The sequence below is a fragment of the Halichoeres trimaculatus genome, unplaced genomic scaffold, assembly GCF_033239565.1.
Source record: "Halichoeres trimaculatus isolate MK-OKI-2021-1 unplaced genomic scaffold, fHalTri1.1 fHalTri1_scaffold_13, whole genome shotgun sequence".
Classification (NCBI taxonomy): domain Eukaryota; kingdom Metazoa; phylum Chordata; class Actinopteri; order Labriformes; family Labridae; genus Halichoeres; species Halichoeres trimaculatus.
Window position 1 is genome coordinate 19511123 of NW_027437191.1, and position 11737 is coordinate 19522859.

At 40.7% G+C, this 11737-nt stretch overlaps 1 protein-coding gene across 2 annotated transcripts in view; it reads left to right on the top strand.

Moving 5' to 3' along the window:
- The window catches only part of eva1aa (eva-1 homolog A, regulator of programmed cell death a), a 189552-nt gene that overhangs the window by 139040 nt on the left and 38775 nt on the right, over positions 1 to 11737 (top strand). For both annotated transcript variants that reach the window (XM_074685048.1, XM_074685049.1), the window contains exon 5: positions 1501 to 1644. In XM_074685048.1, coding sequence (XP_074541149.1) covers positions 1501 to 1644 — 144 coding nt within the window. The remainder of the gene's footprint in view (positions 1 to 1500; positions 1645 to 11737) is intronic.

Below are 11737 nucleotides of genomic sequence, written 5' to 3' on the forward strand. Positions count from 1 at the left end.
AACACCAGACTCAGAATACTAAATTCATCCTGTAGGGGTCAATTTGGGTAAATGTGAGACAAGAAGTGATAAAGAGTGGGGAAAAGAAAGAGTGGACGGTAAACTGTCTGACTGTTCTCATAGTCCACAAGATGAGAGGTGCAGAACAGAAAGTGATGTATAACAGCCTCATCCATTATACTGTATGGTCACCATACACACACACACACACACGCACGCACGCACGCACGCACGCACACACACACACACACACACACACACACACACACACACACACAGGTTGGATCAGGTGTCCTTTAAACAATGTGAGGCCCAAGTTAGGTTTCTAAGTGCATTCTCTGGAATGAGTGTGTATTCATGGTTGTACATTTTTGGTGCAGTTGTTGTAAAATCCTGTTATCCTTTTTCCTGAATTATGACCTGTGATGCAAACACTTAGCAAAAAGGAAATCAAATATTTCTATTAGATAAGAATACAAAGTTTGGCAGAGTCTATTTTTGACGTTTGGGTGACAGATCGTCATGAAGCAGGTTCATGATAAACTCATTTAAACTGTATGAAACACGCTGTTAGATTTCATTTAGACTTGGCTATTGTGACATTTTCCACTTTTCTTCCTTTTTCCCCTCATTGAGCACTTTTTGCAGTGTTTGTGACAGAACGGTTCTGTGTTCCTGTGTTCTTAAAATGTCTTCATTCCTTCCAAGTAGTTAAACAGAAATCAGCAGGACGTCTTCACATCTCTGCATGTTCTGCTGATCTGTGTTTAAGGCACAGAGGAAAACAATGCTAACAAATAAGTTGTTTTTTATTATTATATTTTTGATTACATTGTCAAAAGTTTGGGTTAGATAATGATTAAATTCAATTTATGTAATGTGGTCAGAAGCTGTTGTCCTCGTCGCAGCAGTCAATTGTTAAACTCCAGGCCAGCTTTTTGCTTTCTCTTTACCCAAGCTCTCTGCTTTCCATGTGTCCTGTGTCTTCAGCTGTTCTTTCACATAAATTCAGAAATACCCTGCAATAAAAGAAGAAAAAACATGTCATCAAGAAATTTCTGACTTCTGGAAAAACTCTTTTTTCCCACTCAATGTTAAGTTGAGAAGAATAATAAAGAAACATAAAGAAATGAATGTTTTAAATGTGTGATTTCATGAATAGATAAATAAACCAAGAAAATTAAATAAAATACTAAATGAATAAATAAGTGTGTGGATCTTAAATCCTGCTTTGCGCTGTTTTTTATAGATATCCTCAACATATTCATATTCTTTACCAACTACTTTGATAATCAACTATCTGATTAACAAACTGTGTTAGTTTATCCTTTAATGAAAATGATGTTTTGGAAGTTAATATTTCTATGCATTATAAAATAAAATAAACAAAAAAGCATAATTCATTCTGCTTCCTGGTGTTTGATCCTGTAACGATCTTGTTCAGTGTTTCACATCAGCCTGATGTCTGATTTTCCCTATCTCCCCTGTGCTTTCTGTCAGACTGCCAGTCCTCTGAGGCTCTGCAGATCCTGACGGCTCGGTGCCAGGGGAAGAAGAGCTGTCTGGTTCGAGCCTCCACCAGAGAGTTTGGGGATCCATGTTACTCTGGCACCAGGAAGTACCTGAGTGTCATCTACACCTGTGGTAAGTCCTGAGACACTCTTACTGAGGACTGCATTTTGTGACCACAAGGGGGCGATGTTAACTCATTGTTCTGAGTCACTCCTGGCTTTCTGTTGGAGTTTGGCTGTTGGAGAACTTCTGTATCTGAAATGGATGTGATGTACTTGAAAAAAAAATAAGCTATGATTTTTTTCATGATAGAATAATGAGGCTGTTAGTAAACAAAGTAATATAAGTTGATATCTATAGCAAATACGGAGTGTTGCTATGATAATTTATAACTTTTTACTTCTCAAATATGAACTTTAAATGAATTTCAAGTCTTAAATGAGGGATCAGGGTGCCGTTTTGTCGGAAGCTAGAAAAAATTCTGTGAATTTCTCTGTCTAGATGAAGGATCAGGACACTTTTCCTTTTTCTTTGCCACAACCCTGGGCTAATCCTGACCTATTGAGGCTGCAAATTATTGCCACACACATGTACACACTCACACACACAGCATCCTCTCACACACACACTGCACAAATGCCTTCTGCACCAGGAATTGATCAATCAGCACCATGCTCTCGAAACTCTAGAGCTGACCATTCCATATGCACGCACATCCAGGCCAGGCTCATATGTAATTATATTGAACTGCATTTTCTTCATTTTCACTCACATTTTTTATTTGTTTCTAAAGTTTGTAGCCAGTTGATTGTCTGATGTCAAAGATCCACAGACCCTCTTTGTCTTCAAATTGCTGTTTGTTTGTCTGACTGCTCTCCATAAATCTATCTACCCTCTTATCACAGCAGACAAGGATACGCAGACCTCTCAGCTGTGTTTGTGGAGTCGTCCGGCTCTAACCTCCCTTATCTGTCACCGATAACACACAAGCTCTCCTAACAGCTCTGGTGCTGCTCAGTAAATCTCTGCGAGTGTTCAGAGAGAGATGGTGGGATGGTGTTAATGTTCAACAGATAGACAGGAACATGCTGTTGGGTGGGGGTTTGAGAGTTGCGGTGGGTTAAACGTGAGTAAATGAGTCTGGCTGCTGCAGACATGAAGTCACTGGTTGCTCCAGGCCATGGCTAAGTGCTGATTTTGGGGGATCCTCTTTCATTGGCGGTTGAGTGTGTGTAGGATTGACCCTGTTTAGGTCGGTCCACATGGTGGGTTGTTTTTATATGCATGTATGTGTGTCCAGGTTTGTGTGTGTTGCCCAGAATGTTCTGCTCTGACCACATTTACATTTTGATGGCAAAAAACTGAACAGCAGAATTAAACGCATTTTTTGGGCTTTGACTACAAAACTTTGGTAAAAACTGCAACAAAAACTTAAAGCTCCAGGGAGGATTTTTTTTTAGCTTATTATGAAACAATGTCATTAAATGTTCACTAAAAGCTCTGTATCAGAAACAAATATATCTGTATATTGTACACTGTGTGTATGTGCATGTATGTCCGTCTGTGTATGTGTGTGTGTCTGCTAAAGCCGCGTTTCCACCAAGCAGTCCGGGTCGATTCGTCTCGTCACGGTGCGCTTTTAGTGGCGTTTCCACTGACTCATCCCGGGACGGATCTCTAAAAACCGAGACGAGCCGTCCCACTTTTTTGGGACCCTTTCGTATGGGTGCCAGACTGAACCGATCCGCTCTCGGGAGGTGGAGCAACACACTGCAGACGGTTGATTGGTCAAAAGAATCGTCACTTACCCCGACAGCGGCTGCATTTCTCCTGGCGGCTCACAGACTTCTCTGAAACGAAGCTTGATTGCACTTTGTGACAGAGAGCTACATGAAAATCATAGAGAGAATGAAATGCTGCATGTCTTCCATCCGTGCTCTTTGTTTACTGTGTCGCGTTTTCTTCTTTGTTGGATTTAATAGCGGGGTAAGCTGCTACGGCGTCGCGCTATTGTTTAACTGCTGTGGCTTCCGGCATCCGGCTTACACGCCGCCTACCACGGGAGGGCACAGTTTGCTGTGGAAACGCAAATGGGATGAGACTTAACTGTCCCAAACCATCCCAAACCGTACTGAACCGACCCGGACTGCTTGGTGGAAACGCAGCTTTTGTGAGAAACATTCCCGACTGTCTGAAGGAGGTGTCAACTCACTTAAAATCTTAACTATCCCATGATGACCTAAGTTCTATTTTAAGCACTTTTTCAGCTTGCCAAGAATGAAATGTTATAAAATGTTTATGTGAACATGTTAAGCATGTGTGTATGAGAGGGTGTTTGGGCTTACTGCACACACATGAACAGGCAGAAGGGCAGAGGACCGAGTGCCGGACTCTGAATATTGGCCTCAGCTTGCCTGTGATTTATAAAGCCATCACTCCTCCGAGCTCTGGCGTCTTCCTCACACAGCCCCAGGGTCAGACTCGCTCTCACACAATAACACAGTAGCAAATGGCCCGGAACCTTCCATCAGTCTCCCAGTAGATCACACACACTGGACACGGCCGCCACTGTCAGGCTTCATTTACATCCCCCTCCCTCTAGAGGAAGTCCTTGTGGCGTGTTTGTTTATTTAGACCTAAAAGGAAAAGCTTGAAGTCTATGAACTTCTCTGTACGTCAAAAGATAAAGTAATATGCTTAAAGCAATCTTTCAAACTATTTGTTGTCTGCACTTGGAAACATTTACCCTCAATGCAACTGTTTGAAAATGATGAATGAGTCTGCTGGAGGCACTCTCTTCAAAAGCTCCAATATGGCCCTTTTGAAGTTTTTGTTCTGGTAATGTTGTGTTGGATACTTTGTCAGCGTTGATGTGCGTCTTTTTGACACTGAAAAAAAGGATATGTTTGCAACATTGAACCGTCTGTGCTTTGATTACAAACACAAAAAGAAAGTTCAGGCTCATACTTTGAATATAAAATGTTTGTTAAAGTTTCTCAGATACAGTGTCCAGAAGTGTTGTCAGCCTCTGTTACACTGTGAAAAATAAGATTTCTCCTATGCCAGTCATGCACGATTCTAATATTACGTTTTAACCATCTTAAAAATCAATAGGTGTGTTATAATGTGACATCAAACAGCAAAGCAGTCAAAAAAAAAGCCAATTCAAAGGAAATTAAAATGCCAGATCGCTCAAATTAATGTGAGTATTCAGAAATAGTCAGTGTTGGTGTTACACATAGTTTGGCAGAATATGACCAATGGAAGTTAACACACTGATCAAAAGCAGAGAAATCTTTTCGACCTCCCCTCCTCTCTCCCCTGTCAGTCCAACATGCAGGCCTCTTCCAAGCGCACAGTCATCTCCTTCCTCTCAGACATATTAAAGCCTCAAGCTCTCTATCAACATGAGTTGGCCTCTCTTTTCTAAACTTCCCTCCGAGGCTTTTCCTCTCCAGAGTGTTCATTGCGGTGTAATGGATCACCCTGAACAAGCCACATAGCGGCTTTTGAACCACACAGAGCAGAATTGTTGGGGGATAAAAGGTTATGGAAAGCCTAATGAACAGGTCTGATTTCTGGGCAGGAAATGGATTAATTGTGGCACTTAGCTAGTTAACGTGGGATCTGCGTCTGGAGGAACAGGGGGACCGGGATAGGGCTTTTTAAAGAGCGGACAACTTAGGCATTTCCAACTCAGGGGAAGAAACCTCAAAATGGAAAAAGGATATCCATAATATGATAATGAAAGTATAATGAGCACATTAATATCCTATATTTGTTTTCAGATGGGGCTGTAGTTACTTCCAGGGCTCTGAATGGGTTTTTTTGGGGGGGTTGGACCTTAAAAAACAAAGCTTTGCTAATTTTCCACCAACTCGCTGAACTTTTTTTTTTAAAGGGAGTAGTCATTTGAGAACAGCTCAATAGCTTTAAAACAACAACACAATCTCCTTATGTTTGCATTACCTTTGAAATTTACAGAGGCTTAGAAAATAAGTCACTTTGACGTTCTTACAGTTTCTGCGATCTCACTGTCGAGAAAGCCTCGACAAAAAAAAACAAAAAACAGAGGTTCTTAATAACTTTATGGCGGATTTTAGACACATTACCCCTTAATACACAGACCCCCAAGTTTCAGCAAAAGCTTTATATTTAAGCAGGGAAGCATTTTTTGCTGACTTGATTAAGTTGCCAGAATGGTGCATACATTTTATTCTCCAGTTCAGACTGTACATTTCTGATAGGGCTATAAAGTGTATAAAAAAGGAGGCAAGTCTCTTATAGATCAGAAAGGGGAGTTTAAAAACCAAGAAGCTTAGATTTTTAAGTTGCATGCTCCATGAAAAAGAAAAATCCATTGATGGAATAACCTGATCATTCAGTATATTCAGGTAGTCAGCTGACCTCATTCTTTGAGCTCAGACTGTTGCTGAACCTAGACCTGACCAACTGCAACAACCCCAGATCATATCTCTGCCCCCACAGGCTTGTACAGTTGGCGCTAGGCATGATGGGTGATCACTTCATCTGCCTCTCCTCTTACCCTGATGGGCCCATCACTCTGGAACAGGGTCAATTTGGACTCATCAGTCCACATGACCTTCTTCCATTGCTCCAGAGTCCAATCTTTATGCAAATTGAAGCCTTTTTTCTGGTTAGCCTCACTGAGGTCCAACAAAATATCAGAGTATGTGACCTTTTTTTTGGGTGTGAGTTTTTTGGGAGCCGGGCAGTTTACATGGACGCAGTGTCTGACATGAATTTTAAAAAAGACCTGAAGCTCAAGCCTAACCTGTGCTTAGTTGAGTCATACCTTACAAGTATCTTCAAAGAAGTTGCCTATTTTCTGACTGATGGTATTGTTCAGTGGCGGTTGTTGGTCAGTCAGGGAAGGGAAGCTCTTTCTTTTCCGGCCTACATCATAAATTTGTTAATTTATTTAAACATAAATTCTACCCTCCGTTCCTTTGCAAATAAATGATCTGTGACCCTGTCGTACCAACCAGGTGTTTTTTCCAGGGATTTTACCAGTGTTCTCTCAATGGCCAGCAGAGCTAGACTGCTTAAACGGCCTTTGCCCACTGTGTTGTGGGTGTAAGACTTGAGCCACTTTAAACAGGAGAAGCTCGATGCTCCGGTAAAGGGTCAAGATCGCTGATTGGTTCATTCAATCAAAAAGGGATTCGGCCTCAGACAGATCATCCAATCATCATGCAGAAGCCCAGCGTCCAGGCCAGCCCACTGCCTCATAGACCCCCAGAGACGTTGAGCATCCGATGGGCGGGACAAAGCCCAGCGTTTATCCAATGACCGTCCAGTTTCCACAGTGGAACAACCCACTCTACGCTTCCCCGCTGAAGTCAGAAGATGCTCAGTGTCCCACTGTGTTAAAGCGCTGAGACACTGTGGGGATAAATGAGAAGGCCAAGCCAGTCACCTGTGATAGGTAGCTGATTCTGAACAAAAGTTGAAGGAATTCTAGCGCAAATTTTGTCAAAGAAATGTACACACAGCAGTATATATCACCACTTTTTTGGGGACATCTCAGGGGAAGCTGAGCTTCCCTTGCAGTTTTAGAGCAATCACCACTGGTATTGTTAGCCTAGGGAGATATCAGTTGTGATTTCACTCTTTTTCATATCCATCTAAAAGTCCTCATGGGAGCTTTAAAATTCCTTTTTGTGTTGTCACCAGTTGTGTAATATTTCCTCTAGCTGTCATAGGAGACTGTAAGAGCTGGTTTCATTCATTCTGATGGTTGCAGAGACTAAACTTCAGGAACTGACAGAGGTGTGGTCACTGGACTGCTGCTGGTGTTTTTAATGGACGCCATCTGAGTGCTGGAGGCTCTGGCTGCCCACATGTGGCTCAGTGGGCGGTTGATTTAGACGTACCAGAGGAAAATAGAGAAAGATAGAGATGTAATTCAGATGTAATTCAGAGGGTTGCTGGAAGGTTTGGATTGTTCCGATTGCTAACGCAGGCACACGCAGACGTGCACAAAGATACTTGAGGTGCATGTGTGACCACAGGGAGCCACACGCTCCCAAGCTTCCACTCAAACATTCATGTCGTGTCAGCAGAGACGGTGTTTGTTTTGGCCTGGTGTGCAGAGCTGCTGCTGGTTACATCGTCCTCCTTATAGCTGATCCTATAGCTGCAGACGAGGCAAAACATGCATGTTAGACTTCAGAGTGTGAAGCAGAATAACAACCTGATCAGACATGTATTCGGTAGTTTATGTGTAAAAGTCTTCTCCAAAAAATAATGGCCTTCTTGCTCGTATAAGAGTTTGAGTCCTTCCCTCCAGGTTGCCTTTAGGTCACAGGTATCCTTTAAATGAAGCGCGTCTAAGCTCAACCCTTCTAATACTTTCAGCTACCCTCAGAGGATTCTGGCTCTCATTTCATCATTAAGAAGCCAATGACGCCACCCATTTGGTATGTTATTTGGGGTTTAAACAAACCCAGAACCAGGCAAAGGTGTTTCAAAATGTCATTGACCCCGACTAACCACGGTGTGTCTGATTTTAATGAGCGGAGAAGCAGGGAGAAAGGAATGAAGCGGCCTCTTTGAATGCTCCCCAGCCTCGTAACACAAACCTGACTCTGCAGAAAGCTGCAACAACACAGCAGCTGGCACTCTCCGAAACACTGCTGAAGAAAACACACAGCACGAGACTCCACCTGACCGTGGTATGTGTGTCTGTCTGCCTGTGTGTGTACATGTCAGCCTGTTGCTTTAATAGTGGTTGTGGTCGGTTCAGCCAATGCCCATAAAAGGCAGTGAGTTTGATTGGTGTGGTATAACATCATCTCTGTTGGGCCCTTTTGTCTCGTCACTCACCCAAACACACAGTCACTCACTTACACACTGTAAATAATTAGCTCTTGGCCAACTAATCCTCCACTGGGTTTATTGAAGTTTGGTGTAGTCACTGGCTGAAAGTTTGGAGCAGGATCAGGAAAAGTAACATGGTGGGATGCTTTTTGGCTGGATCACACTGTTACCATGGTGTTTTGCTGATTCAAGGGGTTGTGGATCTGGGCTTTGCCAGCATGTTCAGTCAGCTAAAGTCTGCCTCTCATAAACTTGACTCATCTGGTCTCTGAAGCCCAACACACTTGAATCAAATAGAAAACAGGTTAATCACACCCTCATTCTGCTGTTAGCAATACACACTGTGCAAAACAGTCAGACTTTAGGCTACAAATCTTTTTTAATACCCCGCCGATGTGGTCATTGGCCCTGAAGGGAAAGTCTGTAAGAGGTTTAATCAGATTAACATGAATCATGAAAAAGAGGTGCTAAATTCCTTTTAAGTTCTCACAGCTTCTCTGACTTTCCCTCAGCTTTCTCCTTCATTTCCCACCAACCTCTAACACTTATTTCACACACTTGGACTTTTTGCCCATTTGTGGTTACTTTTGCTGCTCTTTTCATAATTAGCCTTTTTTCCTGAAACATGGTCATGGAAGGAAGTTTAAATGTTACCAAACAGCCACATTAATATTCAAATGTAAAACTTCTTTTGAGAACCTAAAGGTAAATCTGGTTCTGTTTTTATGTGAACAATATTAATGCTTTTTGGTTACTCTAAGACAATAGTGTTTGGATTCAAAAGTCTCCTCCTAAAAAGCACTTTTAACCCAACACTATGCTTGCTATCATTTCATTCAATAACTGTTCGGTATTTGTTTTGAGTTAACGTTGTTATCAATAAACTGAATGCTATTATTGATGAACATTTTAGCAAAAATTATGCTTGCTAACATTTTATAAATAAATAACTGTTAAGTACTTGTTCAACATTATTTTAGCTAATAGAAATGAAATGAGAGCAATGAAGCATTTTTAGCTTATGCTTTGCTAGCAAACATTTTATAAACTAATAACTGCTAAGTATTTTTTCTAAGCTAACATTATTTAAGTAATGAATGAAATGATTGTATTAAAGCACTATACAGAATATTTCATACACATATTGCTGATTTTTATTCCAAACTAACATGTGCTAAATGCTAAAGCATTTCTGACTAACATTATGACAGCTTACATTTAATGAGCTAATACGGCTTGTAACATGCTAACATTATGTAAGAAATAAATTAAATGGCAAAATTTCTTGCTAACTAACATTTTATAGACTAACTGCTTATTAGCTGTTCAAAGCTAGGATAATTTTGTCAGAATTAAATGCTTGCATTCAAGCACCTACTGGCATACTAGCTAGTCATTGCAGGAACTCTAGGTAAGTCAGCGACTAGTTTTCCTTTTTTGTTGGTTTTTGTTTCAAGCGAACACAATATTGGCAGGAAATTTTAGCTCTTCTTTATTTCATCTTTTTCTAATGTGTTTTTCATTTGGCATCAAGTTGTTCTTTCTGTGTGTTAACCTGCAGTTATTTTGGTTGCTAACGGCTAAGGAACCACTTTCATCAAGCAACAACAGCTTTTGAGTTCCCCATTGTGAATACGGCTGGAGAAATGTTAGGTGTGAATGTGGTCAATGTTCTCCTCTTTCCTCTCTGTGTGCCACAACTGATAAACTACCTTCCACCTCATCCCTCTTCCTTGTTTTTCTTCTGTCTCCCTCTGTCCATTATTTCCGACTATGTAGACAGAGATAGCCTGGAGGTGATAGAGCTGGAAGTTGGCTGGCCTGTGTCCCTGACTTTCTGAGGAAATTTGGTCATGCAGAGTAATCTAGTGATGCAGGTACTATTGTTCTAGTTCCTCTGGCCTATGTTCCAAATGGTGACCTTTTAAGAGAAAGATAAGAGAGAAATCCAACCAATAAGTGGAGCTTGTAATGTTTTTTTTTTTTTTTTTTCAAACTAACCAAGTTTCAACGAAAAAAACACAGATGTGGCATTGTGATTATTTTCACTCAAAACGATGTATGACTTAAACCACTAACAAACAGGTCCAAGCTAAGATTTTCAGGTGGTTCTTTTGGAGTGTCTGATTGATTCTTGCAAGCTCTGTTGTTAAAAATGTAACATGCAGGTGGTTACTGGGAAAGAAACTTAACCAAACTAAGGGGCTTTTTTGCCATTTCTGAAAAGACATGCTGTAATCAGGGTATTGTTTTTCAATCATTTTGCCTTTAGGTCTATTAAGCTTACACAAAGCCTTGTGTGGGATCCAATATACATGACTCATGTGAGTTAATTTCCTTTGTACCCTAAGCCAGAGGTGCAGTGTTAAGAATCCATCATTTAAGATAAACATCTCTTTTGATTAAGTTAGTAAGAAGGGAAAAACTAATCTAGACTGTGTGCCAACCAGACGTTTTGATTTGACTATCTGCAGACTGCTTAGTAAACATCTAGAATCAACAACAGAGGGATGTGCTGATACTGACAGATAACACAGGTAACTGCAGCATGACAGGATGAGTGTCCACCACCTATTATTGTTGCTCTGATTGACTCAACTTATACCCTTGAAGTATTTGACACACTCACCTGCTCATTTGGTGAATGCTGAAATGTGCTTCATCATCTTCAAACCAGTGTTATAGAAAAAATGTACTGGTGAAAATTAAGTCAACAAAAAATTCAAGGCAAAAATGAAAGAATGTGTAAGCCTCCATGGTTAGTGTTACGGGCAGACATGAACAGCTTTATTTGTGTACATTTGTGTGCCAAATTATTTTGTATTTCCCCACCTCATGTGTGTGATACTCTGCACTCAGGGCAGTTCAACAGATAATTGGAATCAGGTGACAGACAAAAGTTCTTACAGCTCAACAGATAATCTGAGCTCCTCACTCACTTTCCCCTAAAGAAGCTCCTTTTTTAATCTTACTCCTATGAACATTCTGCTATATTTTCGAGGCAAATGAACCTCCACCAATCTGATTGGACTTTTGTCACCAGAGGATCTCTACAGTGATTTGCTGAAGATCTGATTGTTTTTCTTCTGAATAGGAGATAGGAGTGTTGAAGACATTTTAGATGTAGAACATTCATAGATATAACTCAATCGATTTGGACAACTTGGACCACATAATTGACTTGAGGAGCAACTATGAGCAACAAAAGGTTAGATCTTGAAAATGAACAACATCTAGGTATAAAGACTTTTAAAAAATATTGCTTTTCTGAGAAAGCTGTGTGATAACAATAAACATGTTCTTAAACTGATGCAGTCTGATCCAAACAATAGCAATTCCTTGACTTTCAAAACAAGTAAGAACTCCACAAAGTCAACTAATT